Here is a 24,158-nt window from a genome sequence, read left to right as displayed (position 1 = left end):
TGCATTTTAGTGCGGTGAGGAAGACTCCAGCACTAAAATGTGTTAGTTTCACCCCTGATGCGTGGTACCTGAAAGAGCTGGAATTGGTTAATAATAACAGAATAGTATTTGGATGATCATTGAATGACTCTAGGATGGCTTCTAAAGTAATCCTGTTTGACATGGGATTGGTAACTTTTCTTTGTGCAAGTAATAATCGTATTTTCTTACAAATTGCATGTCTAAGTACACGTTTAAGAAAAAGCACCCATAAAGGTCTATTATACCTATATACAATGATAATTTTTCTTGAATTTACAGTTCTTCTTACTGCCATGCTACCACCACGTTTAATCTCAGACGTGTTTTGTCTTAATTTCTGTGGTATACGAGTGCAATAAAAAAGTTTTAAAAAATCACACCAGCTGGCCAAGACTTGACCTATTGGCTTTGGCTTGTTTGTTAAGGCTTGTTAAGACTCCGTGTCGTCATTCTCTCTTTTTTTTCTTAAACTCTTTTTATTGAACAGCTGAAAAGACAGTATAATAACATTTGCCATTGCGTGTTGTCATTTTCAGCCCTTCTATTGTAGTTTAAAGAGGAGTAATTGTGCTAAGGGGCAAAATATGTGCTATGCAACAGTTGTTGGTTTTCATAAGATTACCCTTTTGAAAAAGTCACTAGTTTATTAGTAGCCCCGCGCATTATTGGAAAAACACAACATTAAAAAAATATCACGACGTATACCTGTTAACGTATGGAAGCAGAAAACAGGGAGATTTTGAAAAATAAATCTGGGAATAAGGCTATTCATTCACCAGCATGAGTAGGGTGCGTAACTTGAATGTATATTTTTGAAAGACTCGTTTTAAGACGAAGTTGATCCTTGGAGTTCATTACAACACGTACTTTTTCGCAGCTTTCGCTGCATTTACATTGGAAGCAAAAGAAACAAACCCGTCTCAAGATGGATCCATCGTGACGTCGAGGTCGTTTTAGGCAGTCTCTTCCCGTATTTCCTTTTAAGCAAATCCAATATGACCCTACCGGTGAGCCGTAGCCGGGTTTAGTATTGAGAGCTCCACGTTGCCGCGCATGCGCATCACTAGCCTCTTGTCTGCTGGATGGTTCGCAGACTAGGAAGGGAGCGGAGGACCCTGGGGGTGACAGCTGGGCTGAGGCTGCAACTGCGCATGCGTTAAGACCCTGCATCAGCAGTGCAGTCTTCACTGCTAACACTTCATTCTTCCGGGTTCGGAAGCGCGGGGGCGGGACGAGTCAGTAAGGTGGAGCTACACAGACCCCAAAGTCTTCACCGTGAGCCTAATACCCCAACGGAGCCCGCCCCCAGGACCCCTCCGACCGCCCACGGGAAAAGCGGTAGGATGTTCAAAAATCTGAAGAAGAAGATAAGCGAGGAGCAGTCCCCGCAGAGGAACGTACTGGGAACCAATAGGCAGCAGCAGGTGAGTTGCTACTCAGAGCTGATAGTATTGGGAAATGTGGCAGGGGCTGATTTGAGCCTGTAGAGACAGGGACATCTTAAGGATTTTGCTGGTCCGGGGAAGATTGTATTTTGGGGGCCCCTGTTCTGAACAGTTTTGAATTTATGATCCAGTTTCAGCTCCTTCATGCCCTCTTTGGCCAGGTCACTGACTGTGCACAGACACACTCGTCCAAATTCTTAAGTTGTTACTTCTAATATTCATGAATAGTGATGCGTGTTTTTAAAATTGTAACACAGCAGCTCACTTATACTGCAAATAACCTTTGTGACACCCTCCGATTTCTCATATATGAGATCCCATTTTGATCTAAATGAAACTATTTTTATGAATGTTGCATGAAACAAATACATCATTAAAGAGAAACAGTACTTAAAACAATCTGTTGAAGAATTATTTGAGGTAATCAGGGCAAGCCTCTGCAGAACAGAGCTGGCTCTATCATGGGTCCCCCTAAAAGGCTGGGGCCCTGTGCCAGAGCCCACTTTGTCCATGCCTTATAACATCTCTATGTGGAGGGGTGAATGTTCTCAAACTACAATGTATTGATGCTAGCCCGTCTCCTGGACATACCAGCATGACTCCTCTTGCTGCTTTGGGTTGCCAAGTCCATGCATGTATGAGGGGCATATGTCTTACAAATTATAGTTTGCAGGTGCGTTAATGTGTTTGGTTCATTTCAACTAACCCTGCCGTGTTTTTAATGTACTTATAGGTGACATTTCTATGATTGTGTAACAATTGCCTCTTACGATTGATACTTTGAGTGACACTATCGTGACTAGAGCAATACTTTTATCCCCATATAATAGTGTCTGATTAATTAGTGACCATTTTTAGGTCTCGCCATGCGTTGCAGCGCGCATGCGCCCCACGCTCTGCGAGGCTTCTTGTAAAATCGATAACATTTTAGAAGTGGAATGTAGGCTCTGTCCCTTTTTTTTCATTGGCTTGCGTCATCGTGCATGCTAAACGCTGGCTTTCCATTGTACGTGAGGCTTTTTAGTTCCTCCCTGTCTCCTTTTGGTCCCGCCCACCCGGACTGGATCGTTTACTGGCAGAGTTACACGGTCTCCTTTGTAAGTCTTTAAGCACTCTTTCATTTTCAGAGCGGTCCGCTTTGGCAGCGCTTGTTTATTTACTTAATTATTTTCTCACACAAGCAGAGCCTGCTCCCGCTCTCGCCGCTGACGTTTTTCTCGGCCATAAAGAAAGAGGCTTGCATGCTCCAACGCACAGGCTGCGGTTTCGACAGAGCTGCGACGGACGACGTAATTTTTTTTTAAATTAAAAAAACAGTCAGTTTCAATGGAAGAAAATGAGTTCTGTAGGCTGAGGCGGCGGTGCGTGGAGCCGCGCAGTGTTTCAAGTTGCAGCCCGTTCCTTTCTGCTGCTACTCCGTTTGTACCGAGTGTCGATGCAGCAGAGTTAAGAGCAGGGCTTCGAATTAAGCCTGCCAAAGGAAGCCACATTCAAAACCCCCACAGTGTCCTCCGCCCCTCTCAAGGCACACTAAACAGATGGAGGGCTGTCATATTGTGGCATTCACGGGGCAGCTTGCGTAGTGAAAAGAGCGCTCCTTTCATCCGGCCATAAGTGTCTGTTCAGGTGGCCTGGCAGAGGCTGTGACGGCAGAGATGAGGAGAGTCTGGGCCAAGAATTAAGCGGTAGCGTGGCTTTAACCGGCTCTCCTACATAGGAGACAGAAGGTATTTTTCGGTTTATTTTTTTGCTTCTCGGAGTTCTGCGCCTGGTCCTGCTCTCTGTTTCCCTCCCAAAGCCCTTTTCTTCCACTTGGCGCACAGCCTGTGTGCAGCCTCCCAAACGGTCAGACATGAGATTGCTTACAGGGAAGCTGCTGCGCCATAGCAGTGACAAGCTGGTTTGCGAGCTCCATTGCACACCGTCCCCTGCTCTCGGCCAGGTTTGCATCCCTAATGTGCGCTACAAACTTTGCACAACGGGATGTATTTTCTAAATTCTGCTGCTGTTTTTACAAGTCATTATCCTTACAATGGTGAGGGGTTTACAATGGTGAGGGGGTTAAGGACATCAGTCCCCAATATAATAACTGTACACGGGGAATAAACTGTGTCTTTGTTTCAGTAGCACTTGTGTTTTCATCTGATCCTCTTTAATTGCTTGCAAACTAACTAGGATCGGCTAAAAACACAAGCGCTTGCAGCTTGTTTTTTCAGCTGAGCCTCGCCCCTCTCCTCCAACCCCTCTCTCCTGGTTTACTTTGTTTTCAGCAACCAAGCCAAGCATAGTTCCTAATTCGCTCCTGCCCTTCCTCCCCCACCCCTGCCAGCTGTTTCCGCTTGCTTCTGCACCCGCTGCTACACCATCCCACCCTTTGTCCTGCTTTAATTACCACCAACATTCCTCCCTTGTGTTGCTTGTTGTAGACACATATTTACTATTTATGTGTAATGTTTTACTATATGAGGATAAAAAAGAGAGCTAAAGCGGTCTCTAGGCCAGATCTTAAAAACGGTGTCAATTGTACTGCTTGTCAAGTACCTGGCTAATGGGCAACAATAAATCAGATTCAAGATAACCTCATCCACTAAGTAATTTCGGTTAAATTACAGCCATGTGGCATTTAGACTAACCTGTGGTTAGGCAATATAACATGCATCTGAGAATACATCCGAGAATACAAGTTTCATGACAAAGGCAGTGAAATCAATGGAAGCAAAGGCACACTCCAGCAGACTCAAAAGGCACACTAGGTATTATTTCTGGGAATGTTTGCATTTTCCATTGATTTTCCTACTAATTGGCTTCATATATACAGCCTTACACTTACAGTATCACTTAAAGTCACAAAAAACAAAGACAAAAACGAGCATTTGCAATGCAATAGGTCTCGCATTTACGAGAGTTTGCGGTATTGGCATTGTAAATGACAATGCCTTTTATTTATTTGTTTTGAAAACCTGCAAGCGATGTGTAAACATGCACTTTGTACTTATAGCAGTTGCTTACGAGAAGCAAGGCTGGTAGTAACTGCGCCTCTTTTACTGCCAGCCTTGCTTCTCGTTAGCAAGAACTAGTTAGCATTACGACAATGTTTGGGGGGACAAAATTGACTACTAATGCCAAATGGGCCTGCACAAAACTATTCAGTCCTCTCCCACCACACCTCCCTCCTTCTCGCACCTGTCGCTTCGAAAAAATAGACCTCAAGCTGTGAGGCTTTAAAATCAGCTTGCAGCGTTTCTCTTTTCCCTTACCAAAAACCAATTAACAAAACAATATGCTGACACACTCCCTTTCCAAGCTACATAAACCCTAAGAAACAAAAGACACGTCCCATTCAAATATGTGTAAAGCATACAATAAATAAACACCTATAACAAAGACACGCAGCCTTTGACCTCGTATATTTGCACATTGGTTGTTCTTTAAATGTAGAATGCTCTACAACATAGCTTAAAAACATTGCCAAAGCAGATAGCTCTGGCTGAACCCTTCTAAGGTCCCAAAGGCGAGACCTATTGGCTATGTTAATGCTTGTTTTGCTATGTAATGGTTTAGAAATTGTCTTAAACAGCTGCAACCCTTAAGAAGCATTTATGGATGTTTACTAAACAATTCATTTTCGGAGTCTTTTTCTTGCTAAAAAAATTGGACGAGAACTGGTGGTGATTACCAATCTGGAATTGTCCGAAATGAACAGACAAAACAGCAGCAGTCAGTGATTGCCTGCTGAGGTTGGCACACGGAGTAGCCTTCGGGTAGCCTGTCGCAGATAAACGGAACTTCAGTGGAGGTAATGTTTAATCCCTTCTCTGGTCTAGGGACAGAGATGTGCGATAACTGAATCCTTAAAGTAACCTGGAGAGGGTAATGTTTAATCCCTTCTTTGGTCTAGGGACAGAGATGTGCGATAACTGAATCCTTAAAGTAACCTGGAGAGGAGAGCCAATATTTGGATAATCATATACACCTTTTGATCTGATCATATAAAGATCCTACACAGCTTCACACCCACCAACCTTAACCTTTATCAGTACCCGTATAATACCATCTTGCCAGTGGCTAACCTAGCTTTCCAAATAGCAAGGCATAGTAGTAATTTGTAGTTGCAAAGTATTTCAGTGCTTCCCCACAAAGCCAGTGACCTGTAAGATTCAAAGTAAACTGCCAGCCCACTAATATCATTTATTGTCTCAACTGGGAAAGTGACGTGGTGAAGTAGTGAGGTTGAGGGCACTCTGGCCAAGCCCTTTTGATGGCTGGTATTTGCATTCCTTTAACATAAACCTGGATTATCATAACAATAATGAAAACATTGCAGTATTTAGTTGTGTTTTTTGCAAAACTTAGCAGTGCAAACTGTAATGTGTTATCAATGAAATATAAATGCATGGCACTGGCTGCCTGTGAATAATCCTTGCAGTTGAGATGTCACATCAGGGTGGCTGAAACAAACGACTTCAACATTTTCAATGAGCCACTTCTCATACCAAGTCCCTTTGTCTTGTCTCAGTCTAGCAAGTTCAGCTTTTATTGGCATTGAATGCAACACAGGTGGCAAGAAGTCCCAGGGCATTTCTGACACTGTAGCTATTTAGCCAACATAATATTGCAATCTTGGAGTTATAGTTTCGCTTTGACATTGTATGTTTGGGTTAAAAAGTCTCTGTATGCAAAGTGATGTTTTTTTTTATTATTCTTTTTATTGGTGTATAACGAACAAAAATCAGGACTGAAACAAAAGGCATATGGACAATTTGCAAGCAGGAGGAGTACATTCGATGACATGTTGGCAATACAGAGCAGCAATCAAAATAAAATCATAGAGCTGTAGACGGTACATTTTATGGTGAGGACAAGTCATCCAGGCTGGCGCTACGTGGTGGGCTACAAATCTTCCCCCCGGTACGTATTCCAGGCCCCCCAAATTAATGATCATTTCTTCGGGCACCCCCTTGCAATATAGACCATCTTTTCCCAGAACATACACCAGTCCTTGCTTTTCTTCCATTCCACGAGTTTAGGGGGGTTAGTGGCTCCCCATTGCTGAGCTATATTCCTTTTAGCCAGCATAAGTCCCAGTGTTACCCAGATCCTGCCCATTCTCCCCAAGTCTGTGGGTTCCTATACATTTAAAAGGCATCTCTTCGCCTTGAGGCGGATATCAAATCCCAGTACTTCACCTAGTACTGTGTGTAATTAACGCTAGTATCTCTGAATGAGGTCACACTCCCATATTATATGCATAAACGTTCCAACAGGGCCACATTGCCGTCTGCATGCACCCTCTTCAGCCCTCCCCATTCGGACCAGGCAAGGCCCTGTGACGTAAATCCTATGCAGGATTTTGAGCTGAACTAACCGTAGCCTTGCCAATATAGCCACCTCCCTCGGGGAGGACAATGCCTCCTGCCATTCCTCGTCATCCACTTCGAGGCCATCTCCTTCCCACTTTGCCCCGAGTCTCTGTAGGGGTTCAGCTGTGTTATTGATAATTTTCTTGTAAGTGAGGGAGATCGTTTTGTCCGGTAGGTAGCCGTCAAGCAGTCTGTTCTCAACAGGCGTGTAGTCTGGGAGAGAAGTGCCTTTAGGTATGTGTGTCTGTAGTGCGTGGCAGACCTGGAGGTAGCAGAAGTATTCTGTGTTGGCGTGTTCATACTTCTGCTGTACGTAGGCAAAGGTCACCACTGCTCCCCTCACCCACAAGTCCCCGATGGTCGAGATCCCTATGAGGTCCCACTTGTCAAATCCCTTTGACTTCCAAAGATCACCTAGAATCTCGGAGTCCCAGAGAGGCGTGGCTGACGTCAGTTTCCGTCCCCAACCCAGACCATTGGTGGCTGTGTGCCAGACATGTACCGAGTGTTTCGTCGGCCCAGTCAGGGGGAAAAGTTTTGGTATAGAGTAGAGAGCCCTGTAATAGTTGCCGCCTGGGAGAAGCCACCGGTCCATAGCGTAGCCCGGGTAATCCATACTGCGGTATGTGCGCCGCCCAGTAATATTACTTATGGTCTGAGAGGCTGATTCCACCGTCATACCAATTAAGGGCGAGTTTGTGAAGTGCTGTTCGAGGCTTCCCTCCCCACAATAATTCCCTCTGCATACCCTCTATTTCTTTAAAGTAGCTCAGGGGCACTGGGTCTGGGAAATTTTGTAGCACATATAGGAAGCGAGGCAGGGACATCAGCTTGAAGATTGCCGCCCTGCCCAGCAGTGAGTATGCGAAGTGATGTTGACCAACCAGCTTGTACAGGATTAGGGAACCATGCATAACATAGGTTACTATGCTAGAAGCTCTCACCACACTGGCTGCCAAAATGAGAGCTCACTGTACAGTTGTTATGCAGCATACTGAGAACAGATCAGGCCCCCTTTGTTGACGTGGTGTAAGTCTGTCAAGTAGTTTATTCCTGCAGTGCTGGTACTATTCACTGACTATTTCAAATGTTGATTTTTGCTAGCTTCCGAGGTATAGACACAAGTGTGTAAAATTGGTGTTAAGAACAGTTAGGTTATTGAGTTTTAAGGTGGGTGGGCGGAATTTGTGTAGTCGCGCTGCGCAAAGCTCCGCGAAACGGTAAAAAATCCCCACAAGCACGCAGAAATTCTGCGAACACGTGGAATTGCTTGTTCGCGATGCTTTTTTCCTGTTCACGAGCACCGTTTGCGTGCTCGGGGAGAAATATCTCGCGAACACGCATTTTGAGAATGCGAACAAGCAAAAAATTCCACGAAGCCGCGGAATGCTGAATTTTGGGCAAGTCCGCGTTCTCCGCGGAACGCGAAATTACCCAAATTCCACGAGCGGAACGGAATTTACCGCCCAGGCCTAGTTTTAAGGCAGATTGGGAATATATCCACACAAGCACAGCTGAGCTCAACTAAAGTACTATTGGAAAACAAGCCACAAGCGGTGCTCTCTTTGTGAAATCCATTCTTTCTAGTTTCAAGACGTTATATGCTCTTTTAGTTGTCAGCTGTCTGTTTTATTGGTTCAAGGGCCCTCTAGTAGAGCTTAAGGTATATTTCTAATGTACAGGGAAACTTGAACAGAGTTCTGTCTGTGGATTTAGCTTAGTTGTGCAGTTTTCGATTACTTAAATTGTGAAGGTTTGACATCTATGAACCACTCCATCGAGCTCTACTTGCCAGTCAGGCTGTGTACCAGGTATAATGAATAGTTCCTTGTATAGAGACTTTGGCAGACCTACAAAGTCCGCAAGACTGAGTCCGATAGGTGCCGTTGTTTGATGAAATCTTAATTGGAAACTCATTTGATTTGTAAATGTTCACAAATTTACATATTCATCAACCAGCTTAGAGACAATGTGGTTAGATAAAGCACAGAATTTCCACCACCTTTGCCACACTTTGAGTTCAAAGTGAAGGCATATATGGAGCTGCAAACTGAAGGGCTTGGTAAATTTTATCTTTGAGTGTATTGTAAACAGGTTTGTGATCCAGCGATGCTGATGGCAAGGTCTTGCAAAAAACAGCATAGAAGTTTAGTATATTGTACTATTCAAAACAGCGGGAGACCCTGGATTACCACCATTTTAAGAGTAACGTATGCGAGGATCTGCATCCTGCTGGCGCATTGCACATTAGTGTGGTGTAAGCGAGCTATACTAGGTCAGAGATTCAAGTCTTAGCTGCATATTTGAGGCACCTGATGGGGAATGTGAGAGGCAATTTTTCCCTCTTATTTCTGCACACATGCAAACAGCCTCAGCATGGCAATCTGATTACACTCACAGGAGCTGTTTCCTGATGGGCATGCACTCAGCAGGGGCCAGGCAGCCTCTTGAGGCACGAAGAAATTGAAATGTTTATAGAATATCTTTATGGGTAGAGCTCAGCTGGGAAGCATGACAAATCGAATCTTTTTGTGAAGCAGCAAATGTTATTAAATGTGTTAATTTGACTTGCGATGTGCTGCACTTGGCAGGGATGTTTAGAGCAAACGTAGACTTAATTTTCCTGAATGCACTGATTTGTTGTCTGAAAGTCTGGGACTAGGTACATGGTTACATGTGTAGGTAGAATGGTCTTGCAGTATAATGTATTGATGGTGATATCTGCATTGCCATTAGCAAACTCTGTGCTCCCCTTAACTATGCCAAAAGCAATTTTCAGCTCCAGCTGTACCTTCTTCTGATATGGCCACTACACCTATGTCAAATGAGTGCTCACACGTACCATTGTATACCTCTACTAGGCCAACATGCTTGTATCACTGCATTGCCAAACTATCTCGATATTCTATAGTCAATGGCATGACAATAAAGCAGAATAAAACCAAGGATATGGAAGTGAGTTGCAGGATTCAGAAAAAAACACAAATGGCATTTTCAAGGCCAATAACTGAAGCCGGTAAAAACTTACAGATACCTATGAGTTCTATTAGACTACAGGGGCTCCTTCCAGCAGCACAGGATAAATCTGCTGAGGAAAGGTAAACACTTTTTCCTTGCCTTTCACATTTTACAGAGATCACTGGATGGCCCAAGCTACATGCTGCTACTGCTGCAGATAATAGCAGCAAAACTTACACTGAGTATCATTTATGGAAGCGAGGCCCTCTGATGTAGAGACGTGTCAATCCTAAATTCGATCTCCACGAAGATATTTAGATTGCTTTTTCGTATCCCTCATAACGCTTTGCCGGCCCAGGCAAGCTGGAGTTTGGCCTAACAAATCAATTAATATCAAAAAACAGGGGCCTACATAAAAGTATGGAAAAGAATAACATTAAGCAGACTTGTAATTAAGAATCAATCTTTGAAATGTGTTAAAGAGTTTAGCTACTTGAGAGTTATCTTTAACACCCTTGGTTCCTGGCATTACCAGATGACATCCTCTTGTCTCAAGCTTAGTAGGTCGGCAGGAGCTATTATTAATTTTTCAAGCCTTACAACCAAAGGCAATTCAATTCAATTCAGCTTTATTCGGAGCAAGTTAATGTCCATAAAAGCAAACACAGTCACATTCACAAATACAAAACATGAACACTTATAGCAGACATAATCACATTTCATATACAGTATTAATCATTAAAAACATAAAATACACCTTAAAATTACATATCTACATCTAAAAAACACATACTTTTCCTCAGGTTGATGCATTTGTTTAAAAAGGAAGCGGTATAAAAACAAATATCAGCAGATTGTAGGTTAAAAATCAATTTCATAGCCTGCTCAACCGTGCGTGTACCATATTTAACAAACATGGGCTTTAGCAGAATAACACGGAAGTTAGAGTACAGCTTACAAAATAATATAAAGTGCATTGTGCTCTGCTTGGAAAAACCGTCACATCTACAAGGGCCTATAGGGTATTTTCTCATTACAGGATGTGCCACCAGATGATGCACTATTCCAAATCTCAATCTGGTTAGTACAAATTTATGTGTTGGTCTGGTGACAAGAGTTAGATAGACGGGAAATCCATCCATGGACAGATATCTGTTGTAAAACATAACAGTGGACAAAGAACCTGCAATTACTATTCTTTTCCTCTCGGCAAAGGCTAGAAAGACCCTTTTCAGCTCAGTCTTGGGGATTGATAAAACAGCATTTGGATCAGTTACAATATTCAGGTTGAAAATATCCGAAAAGCACATAATAATGTATTTAATCCAGGGTATTGCTTTAACTTTATCTAATCGCATACAGTCCTGGATTATAGACCTAGTGAAAGATTTTTCTTCATTCAACCAAATTGATCTCCACAACATCAAAGGTCTAAGTGACAAAAGATCGGATAAATAGTTAACATTTAGTTCATGATGACATAATGCATTGGAGGCCGAAGTGGGTAAACACAATACTTTTTTAAGGAAAGAATTCTGTTCCAGTTGCAACTCATGTACGCCACTGTAACCCCAAATTCCAGCCCCATATAATGCAATCGAAACACATCTAGCCTGATAAATTTTTACCATATCTCTGGTCCTACGATCCCCAATTTTCTGTGCAAATCTAAAAATTCCCTGTGCATTTCTAGCCATTTTATTGCGTATATTATTAAATTCATGTGTCCAATTTTTATCCTCAGCAAAGGTTATACCTAAATAACAGAATTTGTCCACCTGCTGCACTTTTAACTTGTCTATAAAAAACCCTTTCGCTGCATGTTTAATTTTCTTTGGGCCACAGATCATTGTATAAGTTTTGCTTTTATTGATAACTAATTTTTTATCTTCAATAAAAGATGCAAAACTATCCATTAATCGTTGTAACCCTATCGGAGTTCTTGACAGCAATACAGCATCGTCGGCGTATAATAACACCGGAACGGGGGTGCCGTTAATCATTGGGGCATCTGCAGGTACTTTTTTTAAAACAGCATCAACATTATTTATAAATAAAATAAATAAAAGGGGAGCTAAAACACAACCCTGCCTTATACCGCGTTTAACGCTAAAGTTCCTGGTGCATTCACCCTTCCTACCAAAACGTACACATGTTTTTAGTCTCTCGTACATTCTGGCAAGAAAATAAATTATGCCCTTTGGCGCCCCTAATTCTAACAAGGTTATCCACAAAATAGAGTGGTCGACCATGTCGAAGGCGCTACTTAAATCAGCAAAGCACATATAAATATGGCCAGATTTGGCTTCACTGTATTTCCCGATCAATAATTCTAAATTAATGCATTGATCGAGTGTACCCCTACCTTTCCTAAAGCCATATTGGCTATCTGTCAGAATATGGTCCTGTTCTACCCATTCTTCCAGTCTAACCAGCATAATCCTACTCATAACTTTTACTGAGGCATCCAATAATGAGACTGGTCGGTAATTTTTTGCATCAGACCTAGATCCCTTCTTGTATATAGGTACAATTATAGACTCCTCCCAAGTTTGCGGGGGGCCTATACAGACCGCGGCATTAAAAACAACAGCCAACAACGGACCCCATACTTCTGGCGTCTCCTTATATACATCACTTGGGACCCCATCCGGGCCTTGGGCCTTTCCTCCCTTACTTGCCCTTATCCCTCTTTCCACTTCTTCCACAGTGATATCGAGTGGTATAATAGGCCAGCTATCTGACCCAACATTACTATTTTTATTTGAGTCAAAAATACTAGAAAAATGGGTAATCCATCCTTCACAGGAAACATTTGCTGTTAACTCAGGCATATTTGTTTCCTTAAGGAACGGAGAATTAACTGTTGTCCAAAATAATACAGAATTCGAAAGTTCTGCCGCCTGGTTAAGAGATTCCCACGCTTGTAGCTGCAAAACCTTCTTCCTTTCTTTAATAGCCTTTTTGTATTCTAGCCTCAGAGTAGTTATTAGTTTTATATCCCTAGGTCTTATTGCTAGGGCTTGCTTAAGGTCGGTCAGGGCAGCCGAACAAATTTTATCAAACCAAACAAAGCCAGACTTCTTACTGCCCCTACTACCGCTTGTGAACTTGTCGTTAATGGCATTGTTGATACCTTTAAAGCTAGATAAGACCCGCTCATGATCTAATCTATTTTCTAAAATAAAGACAATGTCTGCTAAATTCTTCATGATAATAGACTTGGTTAATTCAGATGCTTTAGCACCTATCCACCTCAGCCTTACCCCATTAACCCTGTGTGCTTCAATGTTTCAACCGTAGCCCCTATCTCTTCATCATTCTCCTCCCACAAAGTCATGGGCACAATAATACAGTTATGATCGCTGGTATCCATTATTTCAATTTCAAGTGGGCCAAAACAATCGGCAATACTGGAGGATACCAACACATGGTCAATTACAGAATTGGCACGCCAATTCCTAAATGTGGGGATAGGTGAACCATTACTATCCCTGCAACAATCCAAAATTTCCAGGTCAAGGCACCCCATTAATGCATTCACTTTTTCCCCATACATATCATGCCCAAAATGTGGGGCCTCCCATCCAGCATTATTTGTAACCCCACATGCTTTTGTGGATAGTAATTCACATAATGAGACATTGAAATCCCCACACCAGATGATATCAAATACTTCATGAGAAATCGAACTTAGGTTCTCAATAGCATTGGTCAGGTCGGTAACAATTCTGCCCCTGGTACTATCAAAAATGTTATTATAATAATTGATCAGAAGGATATTACGACTTTTACCTTCTTGGATCCAAATCATCTGTATTAGGTCACCTACCGGCACATATTTTATCACCGTCATCTGTCGGTGGACCGCTACAAGGGTGAGTAAACCCCCCTTTGCTCTACCCGGTCCCTCTCCATATGCTGGCAGGTTATATGAAACGAACCCCTCATAATCAATATTATCTTTGCACCAGGTTTCCTGAAAGCATAGGATATCATACCTGTTAATAAAGGAGTTCCAACCCGGGTCCCTATTTTTAGATTTCAGACCAGCTACGTTCCAGCACACCAACCTGGAACATATACCTGCTCTGATCGTACTCCCACTAGGGGTACCTCGGGTATCTCCCTCCGTAATGCCAACCTCAGTAATTTGGCCCAAATCACCTGAATTCATACAACCCACTGGTATGATCTCATCCTGTTCAGGCACCAATCTGGGGGTCAAAGTTATTATACCAGAAATTACGGATATACAATCATCTCTATGATCCTCTAAATTCAGTTCCTCTTCCCTTCCCGCACATATCTCCGTCTCCTTTATACGTCAATCATTAGAGTCCAGAGTGCTAAGTGCAAGAAATCTGTTCTGAGTAGGGATATCAAAATGAGGTTTGCAAATAGGTGGATAAGTAGAATTTCTATTGTTAACCCTCCCTTTGTCATTAAGGTGATTATAAAAGTATCCCAGTGCTCGAGCACATACATTACCATCTAAGATTGGGAGAGATGCCGCTCTTAGGAGGACGGTAGAAACATGCTGCGGATATTTGAAGTTAATAATTACACAGTCCCCTTTTAATCTTTTCCTATCACTCCCAATCCAGTTGGCTCTTCTGGTTGTCAAAATATTGTCAGAAAAATTCAATGGGAAACCACATTGTCTATTTAACCACGACAAACATTTGTTTTTTAAGGAATCATGAGTTTCTTGGGGAACCTTATTATCTAGCGGTGGCACATTTGTAAGTACCACCACATAGGGAGCACACTCAGGTGGGAGATTAACAGCACCCTTTATTTTGTTTCCCTCCCAACTGTTTATATTATCTATAACAGGCAAATTACTGCCTGATGGGTCGGTGCTCGTTTGTGGTATTGCCAGAGTAGCACTATCGTTCCCTTTGTTCCCTATGGCTTTCTTAGCAGGGTCTCCCTGTCCTTGAATCTTACTTTGGGTGTTAGTAGTGTCAGTTACCACATCTATAACAGGAGTAGCAGCAGACACTTCTCCCAATTTGCCTAAGGCCTTATTTAGCAAGCCGCCCAATCTGACAACTTCTTCCGTTAACTCCTCTATTTTTGAAACCAGTGGATCTATTATGTCCTTGATCTTGGTACCAATAATCTCCTCAATGTTACTAACAATATTATCCTCTATTCCCACCTTATTAATTGAGCTCAAGGCAGTATTCCCGATGTCTTTGTCTGATGGGTCTGCAGATTTCTTTCCATTACATAATGTCCCCTTTTTAGACTGGAATTTCCTGCATGTTCTTACTGTTCGTTTTTTTGGGGGAGGTGAACATTGTTCTACCCTGTCATGGCAGTCATCTAATATTAACTAAAGGCATCATTTCGCCTATTTTAAAAGTGTTTAACGCTCAATGTGTCCCGGCAGCTGCATACGGCGCAGGGATCTGGGGCTATCATAATGGGTCTTCGCTACAGACTGAGGAAAATCGCATTTGCCAGCGGTTCTTACACCACTCACCAACTGTCCCTCATTATATTGTCTGCACAGAGTTAAACCAGCAGTATATTGAGGACAGGGTCCATCTGGCTGCATTGTATGGGTCAATCCTCATGCTAAGTTCTGCAGAGACATCATTATGGATTGCCTCAGTATGGACAGTGGTCCTGCTCCTCCGTGGCTGAGTTATATATCAAAATCTTTACAGGCCATGTGGTTGTCTTCTTTATTCTCCTCCTCCTCCCCAGGTATAAAGAAAGAAGATACTTTGCGGGTCAAACAACTTTATTTGCAATTAGCGAAGATAGTAATTTTTGAGTCTGGCTAACGAAATGTACAGTGCAGTCCTTTTATTGGTCATTCGCTTCTGCCGAGCCTGCTTTTTATCTTTCACTAGAACTCACCCACTGGGGGAGAGCCCTTCTTTTTCGTTTAGATCTAGCACAGTGTGGTGGATTTTGTTGCTCTAGAGCAGGGGTACTCACAAACTTTCTCTCGGGGGCCAAATTTACAGTGTGGTTTCTGGCTGAGGGCCGCACCGGTGGGGGCGGGGCCAGTGGGGGAGGGGGCGGGGCTAGACCAAAAAAAAAACTATGACCATGAGGTAGAGCACAGGCCCCTGCAGCGGACGCCTTCGTCCACTGAGCCACCAGACCAGGCATTCACACTCTATCTATCTATCTATCTATCTCTATCGCTCTGTCTCCCTCCCTCTCTCTGTCTCCCTCCCTCTCTCTGTCTCCCTCCCTCTCTCTGTCTCCCTCCCTCTCTCTGTCTCCCTCCCTCTCTCTGTCTCCCTCCCTCTCTCTGTCTCCCTCCCTCTCTCTGTCTCCCTCCCTCTCTCTGTCTCCCTCCCTCTCTCTGTCTCCCTCCCTCTCTCTGTCTCCCTCCCTCTCTCTGTCCCTCTCTCTGTCTCTCTCTCCCTCTCTCTGTCTCTCTCTCTCTCTCTCCCTCTGTCTCCATCACTCTGTCTCCCTCCCACTCTGTCTCTCTCCCACTCTGTCTCCCTCCCACTCTGTCTCCCTCCCACTCTGTCTCCCTCCCACTCTGTCTCCCTCCCACTCTGTCTCCCTCCCACTCTGTCTCCCTCCCACTCTGTCTCCCTCCCACTCTGTCTCCCTCCCACTCTGTCTCCCTCCCACTCTGTCTCCCTCCCACTCTGTCTCCCTCCCACTCTGTCTCCCTCCCACTCTGTCTCCCTCCCACTCTGTCTCCCTCCCACTCTGTCTCCCTCCCACTCTGTCTCCCTCCCACTCTGTCTCCCTCCCACTCTGTCTCCCTCCCACTCTGTCTCCCTCCCACTCTGTCTCCCTCCCACTCTGTCTCCCTCCCACTCTGTCTCCCTCCCACTCTGTCTCCCTCCCACTCTGTCTCCCTCCCACTCTGTCTCCCTCCCACTCTGTCTCCCTCCCACTCTGTCTCCCTCCCACTCTGTCTCCCTCCCACTCTGTCTCCCTCCCACTCTGTCTCCCTCCCACTCTGTCTCCCTCCCACTCTGTCTCCCTCCCACTCTGTCTCCCTCCCACTCTGTCTCCCTCCCACTCTGTCTCCCTCCCACTCTGTCTCCCTCCCACTCTGTCTCCCTCCCACTCTGTCTCCCTCCCACTCTGTCTCCCTCCCACTCTGTCTCCCTCCCACTCTGTCTCCCTCCCACTCTGTCTCCCTCCCACTCTGTCTCCCTCCCACTCTGTCTCCCCCTCCCACTCTGTCTCCCCCTCCCACTCTGTCTCCCTCCCACTCTGTCTCCCCCTGCCACTCTGTGTCTCCCTCCCACTCTGTGTCTCCCTCCCACTCTGTGTCTCCCTCCCACTCTGTGTCTCCCTCCCACTCTGTGTCTCCCTCCCACTCTGTGTCTCCCTCCCACTCTGTGTCTCCCTCCCACTCTGTGTCTCCCTCCCACTCTGTGTCTCCCTCCCACTCTGTGTCTCCCTCCCACTCTGTGTCTCCCTCCCACTCTGTGTCTCCCTCCCACTCTGTGTCTCCCTCCCACTCTGTGTCTCCCTCCCACTCTGTGTCTCCCTCCCACTCTGTGTCTCCCTCCCACTCTGTGTCTCCCTCCCACTCTGTGTCTCCCTCCCACTCTGTGTCTCACTCACTCTGTGTCTCCCTCTCTCTCTGTCTCCCTACCTCCCTCTCCCTCCCTGTCTCCCTAACTCCCTCCCTCTGTTTATGTAACGTGCATATCAAGTGGAAACAGGAATGCGTTCTCCTGCATATGATTAGTCATTCCAAGTTGCCAAAGTAAAAAATTATAACATTCCATCAAGAAAGATGAGACCTGCCTCTGTTGTAAACACGTTACGAAATATTCCTGGCTTACCTAACTGTAGTCACTGAGCAATCTCTCCTGCTCTCTGATTTTCTATCAGAAACAAAACGTCTGCAGTGCTTTCACAGATGTAGGGTCCACAGAGACGGCTTCTTCAGCCCCGCCCTTCTGGTGTGTTTTGACCCACCCCCTCCCGCTCTCCGTTGTGTTTTCAACCCCCCCACGCCCCTCCGCACTCCGTTGCCTTTTCAAACCACCCTTCCATTCCAACGTCAGAATCCTGGCGTGACGCAGTGCTTAGAAGCCTCTGACGGATGTTGCATAAAGCACTCAAAGTCACTCATTCACCCGGCATCACCCGTTGTTGGCGGAGTGCGTCCCTGCCCTTTTTGTAGCACTATTAGTGGACCTCACACAGTCTTGTGTCGTAGGCAGAGGCTACAGACTCTTCTGTCAGCAGGCACCTACGCAGCCGGTGCACGAACCTCTCTAAACAAGAGACGCGAGGCTTTAGACCAGGGGTACTCACAAACTTTCTCGCACACAGCCGCCGCACCCAAGTACTTCACGGGTCTTTTAAAGACCATTCACTTGTTAATGAGGCTTTGTTGTATTTCACCTCTTCTTAGTGCCCCTGCAGCTCCACTCAATCAGAGTGGAGATGCAGGGGCGCTAAGAAGAGGTGAAGTACAACAAAGCCTCATTAACAAGTGAATGTTATTTAAAAGAACCGCCCGGCCCCCAAAGGCATATGATGTCGGCAAGGTCCGCGGGCCGCCAAGGAAGGCTTGCCGGGCCGCTGGCGGCCCGCGGGCCGTACTATGAGTACCCCTGCTCTAGAGAGATCAGCCCCTCCCTGTCCTTGCAATGGTCTTTCTGAGCAGTCTCTGCTACATTACATGTTTTTCTGTAACAACTTCAGTCCTGCACATAGACGCTTTCCTAAACCCTTGTTCAGAACTCCTGACCATCATAGTTGCAGAGAAGCACTATTTCACTTGCAATTGTTGAATACCCCTGACATTTGCTTGAGGGTGAGCTCCTTCCTAACGGCCGCTGTTAGAGAAAGGAAAACCATGGAGGGTTAACACCTTTTAGTGTGATTGTGCTGGACTTCTGCCAGTGATATTTTTGTTCTCATGCTCTCTGAAAGCCTAGCTTACCAATTCTTATTTGGTCCTTGAAATGCTTTTTTTTCTGTGTTTTTATCTACATTTACATATCTTATTGTACGCACTAGCACTTTACACAATTAACCCTATCAGCTGATGGTATTATTCCTGTACTGACTGAGTAGGTTGCCTCGATTGGTTTCAATGCTGTGTGGTTTTACTGATGATGGTCTTCTACATTGTTTTAATTGTTTTTTCTTTTATGGCCAGATTGGCCGAATAAAGATCATTTTGAATTGAACTGGATAAGTGAGATAATCAAAATGTTTACCTGTTGCAGCAATAAATACATCGAATAATAGCACAAACATAAAAAATAGCACAAACATAAAACCTGGTGGGGCACAACAGACGAAATTAAACATGTTAACATTTAAGTGACTCTAAGAAAATTGCCATCCTACCTAATCATTAAGTTGCTTCATATTTACATAAAAGTGTCCCATGAGATGTGCAAAAAAGTCATCCATTCCAGTAAAATTGCATGAGGTGAACACCAGGTAAGTATTGACACATTTAAGCATATATTGTCTCATTTGAAGAATTAATCATGAATGCGGTTGGGTTAGCAGTAAACCTACAAATAAAAGCATGTGTCAAAATTAAATTGCATCGTGCCATAAAAATATTATGCAATTTTTATCATGCTAGCATCATAGAATGCATTGAAAATTTAAAGAACAGTCCACAGTTCTTATCAGTCGGTTTAAACCATTGAACCCCTGTACGGTCATGCGGGCTGATAGATGTCGTGTGACATGAAGTGTGATGTGATGTGATTTTGATTACATGTGCATTAAAACTGTGAGTTTAAAAAGATAGTGAGGTTTGAAAAATGGCATGGGCTGCTCCCCGGGTGCTATAACTTTATCTTAAAGTCATAGAAAACATGCCATCTCCAGTTTATCATTAAAAGTCGATGAGGCTCAAGGCTGTCCAAATGTTTGATCCAACATGTTTCCCTCTGGGAAAGAGTTCTGGGTACATTAATCTCAAGATTCAAAGTGATGCTCGCTAAACTGGTAAAGCAGAGTTGGGCTATATTGTGATGATGATCCAGACAGTGTACCACCAAATTAGAGTTTCTGATTATGCTTTTGTGCTCAGTCATCCAAACCTTCACCTTTCTTTTCGTCTTGCCCATGTACAACAGGTCACAAGGGTATTTAATGGATTATAACCCTTTCAGAATAACAATTTGAGGAGTGGTGTAATTTGATTGGTTTTCCTGTTTTAGGATGTGAAATCGTGTTTCTGACAGTGCTACTGTTGTCAATTGTATCATCTACAATCATTTGCAAAATGTTTTGGCTGTAAATTGGTTGTAGGCTGTCATTTTTAGACCTGAAATACACTTTAAACTCTCAACTTCATTTTTTACGCAATTTTTTCCTCCCTTGAATCACATCTGTCCACTCTACTATGGTAATCATTTTAAAGTGCCACAGCAACGGAACTAAAATGTGTAATATGTTTTAATGTTGGAAAGGGTTAATTAACCGAGCAAATCAATAAACTAACTTTTTAGCGCATTATAAACTAATATCGTCACACTTTTGGCATACTTATGTGTTGCTTTTGTTAGCTCTTCCCACGCTTGCTTGTACTCCGTGATAGTTGTTGAAACAATCTAAAGTCATTTCCTTTGTCACTGTATAAATGCACTTTACCTGAACACCAGGTGATAGTATCTGAAGCAACTTTGGGATATTCTGTTATTTCCTTTTCACACTTTGCACATTTTCTCTGGTGCTAAAACGACTTTCTTAACATACTTGTCATTGCTCACATAATTGCCTTTGTATAATTTCCAATGTAGTAGAAGGTAAAGGTGTTTACTGCATCCCTGTTGTGGTGCCCTAAAGCTGTCAAGTGAGCAGTGTAAAGCACTAAATAAATGGAGAAAAGGATCTGCGAGCATAGTGAAAAATGCACTGCATTGATTCTTAAAGCATCACATACTGTTTAATTTCTGATAAAAAAAAGTAAGTCATGAATTTTCTTTGGATTTCTCAAATGGTGAGAAGGGGGCTAGGGTGACAGATTGGAGCAGCTTGACCGAGAGGCTGCAGAGTTGTGATTGTGTGTCAGGCATGAGATTGTATGACTGAACCACACATGCCTTTACAACGTGTCAGGTACAACAAATGCGTCTTTACCACAAATGTATTTAGCACAAATAGTTTTACTATGCATTTTCAGGACTACTCTTCACCAACTCTCCTCCTTCATCGATTTGGCTCGCATGAAAGTAACTCTTGGTCTGCGTGGCACAACGTCTCCCAGGACTGGGTCTTTCTTTATTAGATACCAGTATTTCTGAATGATAGATCTAACTGCACCTTCCTGTCTCTTGAAGGCTGTGATTATTGTGAAATGGGGATCAATTCTCTTGCACTTCATTATTTGTTTGTCTTTAAAGAGGAGTTGCTCTGTAGGTGTTGATCTCACTTTGATTTTGCATCCTCAGTACAACTGTGTGAATAACCTCTTGCCTGAAATCTTTTTGTTAAGTCATCTAATGCTTTGTTCTCTTCACTGATCTTGCTAAAGAAAGGCTGCAGGGCAGCCGAAACGCATCTGGGTAGCAAGAGCACTTTAACTCAATAAACTGTAATCTACAACTCTTGAGAAGCATCGAAACACACACACACACACACACACACACACAAAAATATATATATGTATGTATGTATATATATATATATATGTGTGTGTGAGAAGAAAAGGGTGCCCCCGTTTGAGAAGCACACACAGGAGGCAAGCATAGTTCAGAGGAGGCTTCTGCAGTCACCGCGTCACCGGACGCGTTTTGGGCAACGCCCTTCATCAGAGGTTTGTAGTACGCAGCTCACCAAACACATGACCCCAAGTATTTCCCCTCTTTTATTTCAATTTCAGAACACAACTCAGGTGAGTGTATCCGCAGAATTATGGGACTTGCAGCTCAACATAAAACCCTCGTGGGCTGCTGGTGAGATACGATTCACAATTTTAAAACACGATGATCGCACTTGGAATCCTTCTGTGTTTGGTGAGCTGCGTACTACAAACCTCTTATGAAGGGCGTTGGCCGAAACGCGTCAGGTGACGCGGTGAATGCAGAAGCCTCCTCTGAACTATGCTTGCCTCCTGTGTGTGCTTCTCAAACGGGGGCACCCCTTTCTTCTTTTATATATATGTGTGTGTGTGTATATGTATATATGTCATTCGCCAGTAGGTAGTTAAGTTAGGGCCTTGTTTCCATAGGAAGAGCGTTTTTTGTTTGGCAACAACTTTGGCGCTGTTTGACGAATCGGCGCAAAAGTTTCAAAATTAGTATGGTGCTCACTTCAGCTGCTGTCTTGAAAGGTTTGGGGGGATCCGTCATGCGGGGGCAGAGAAAAAGGGGGGTTCCAAAACGTGTTTTCTCCGTGCAGATTCCCGTAGGGGACTTAAACCCGACTACAGCCCGAACTACTGAATGGAATTACACCAAATTTGGCAGAAAGGTCGCAATTGGTTCAGAAAGTGACCTTTTTGTGAATTGGTATAAATCAATTCAGTAGTTTTTGAGATATTAAAAGGAATCCAAATTTAGATATATAGGGACGCAGATCCTCTGAAGATCCGCCAGTCCCCGTGCTCAAATCTGATTGGCTGCCAACACTTCAACCAGGAAGTTTTGGCAGCCATCTTGGCTCAAAAAAGTTTAAAAATGAAAAGTGGCAGGGTAGGAATACCCTGGCTCCCTAGCTCTGGTCGTGTCGTCCCACTGGAACCCAGACAGGGTAAAAACATGTTTTTTTAAAAAGTCTGCCAAAAATCGCGGTGGATCCGGGACTCTGGCAAAATGATTTTTTTTTTTTTTAAAGTTCGAGCTTTCACGCTTGTTTTGTAATGAGCCCCAGGTGGGCCAGGTCCCAGGGCATTTTTTATTTTTTAATGAGGGGGGCTTTGAGAGCTTGCGCCAAGTTCGAGCAAACACAAACTCCACTCTCAGCAAGGGAGAGCTGGAAAACTGCTCCTGCTTGCTGAGAGCAGAGTTTTTGTCTTGACAGCGGTCATGGAAACAGACGAAAGGATTGCTCTCACAGACAGGGAGCTGCATGTTTAGCAGCTCACTGTTTGTGAAAGCAATGCAGGCTCCTGCAGGAGGCGGCATCCGGCTGGGACCTCTGGGGCCTTGAGGAGACATGGCTGGGCCCCGGGGGATGGGATCCCCGGGGCCGAAATCGTCCCAGGGTGGGGGGGGGGGAGCACATGGCTCCCCTCCCCCTTTGAGTTAAGGCCGGGCCCCGGGAGCTAGGGCCCAGAGAGATGGGGTCCAGAGGGATGGGGTCACTGGGGTTGTATGTGGCCAGGGAGGGGGGGGGGCTGCACAGCCCTCTCCCTCTTGAATGACTATATTTGGCCCCGGGGAGGTGGTGGTCCCCGGGGCATATGAAAGGCACATGCGGGGGGTCCATGCGGCCCCCCTCATTTGCTTAAAATAAAGCCCCGGGGAGGTGGCTGTACCCGGGGATCTTGGGGCTTCATGGAGGGGGGGGTCCCAGCCGACCCCTCCTTAATATCCGGGGAGGTGGTGGTCCCTGGGGATAATAAAAGGGGAAACGGAGGGCAGAAAAACGAGCAGGTAAGACAAAATAGAGAGCAGAAAAGGCAAAACAGAGCAAAAGAGGACAAAACAAAGGGGTGAAAAACGAGCAGAAAAGGCAAAACAGCAGAAGTGGGCAGAACAGAGAGCACTCAGACACTGACTCACCCGCTTACAGACTCACTTAGAGACTCATGCACCCTCTCACATACCCACTCACTCATGCATCCAGTCACAGACCCACTCAGAGACTCATTGACTCACCCACTGAGACACTTTCACATCCACTCAGACCCAATGAGATACTCACGCACCCACTCATAGACCCAATGAGACATTCAGACACCAACTCACAAACCCATTCACTCGCCCGCTCACAGACATACTTAGGAACTCATGCGCCCACTCAGACTCATGCACGCACCCACTCACACACACCCACTGAGACACTCACCCACACACCCACTGAGACACTCACCCACACACCCACTGAGACACTCACCCACACACCCACACAGACACTCACCCACACACCCACTGAGACACTGATGCACTCACTCACAGACTCTCGCTTGAAGGTTCCAGTTAGGAAATAGAATTTTAAAAAACGTAAACATTTTCTGATCAAACCAGAAGTTACAGGGACGTTATAGTTAGGCTCAGATTTCATTTGTACAAAATAAGTAAAATTCAGCAGTTATAGTTAGCTGAGTTAACTTTAACTTATGCCCCTGCTATGCACTGCTTATGACCTCACATATTACATCACTCATGGCATGTTCAGTGACATCATTGATGACATCACTGATTGCATCTCAAATGACATCAACAGTCATTTCAGTGACATATAATATGCGTCCACCCCCATTAAAAGATGATTAGAC

At 44.4% G+C, this 24,158-nt stretch overlaps 1 protein-coding gene across 4 annotated transcripts in view; it reads left to right on the top strand.

Moving 5' to 3' along the window:
* Positions 1-1,003: 1,003 nt before the first annotated feature.
* The window catches only part of GOLGA4 (golgin A4), an 840,043-nt gene continuing 816,888 nt past the window's right edge, over positions 1,004-24,158 (top strand). For 2 of the 4 annotated variants that reach the window (XM_085607536.1, XM_085607535.1), the window contains exon 1: positions 1,004-1,445. In XM_085607536.1, the coding sequence (XP_085463662.1) occupies positions 1,365-1,445 (81 nt within the window). In that variant the 5' untranslated portion in view covers positions 1,004-1,364. The remainder of the gene's footprint in view (positions 1,446-24,158) is intronic. The other 2 variants (XM_085607534.1, XM_085607533.1) reach the window with 1 other exon arrangement.

Source organism: Triturus cristatus, chromosome 5_2 (genome assembly GCF_964204655.1).
Source record: "Triturus cristatus chromosome 5_2, aTriCri1.1, whole genome shotgun sequence".
NCBI classification, from domain to species: Eukaryota; Metazoa; Chordata; class Amphibia; order Caudata; family Salamandridae; genus Triturus; species Triturus cristatus.
Note: the sequence above shows the minus strand (reverse complement) of the source record. Positions and strands in the feature narration are given on the sequence as shown.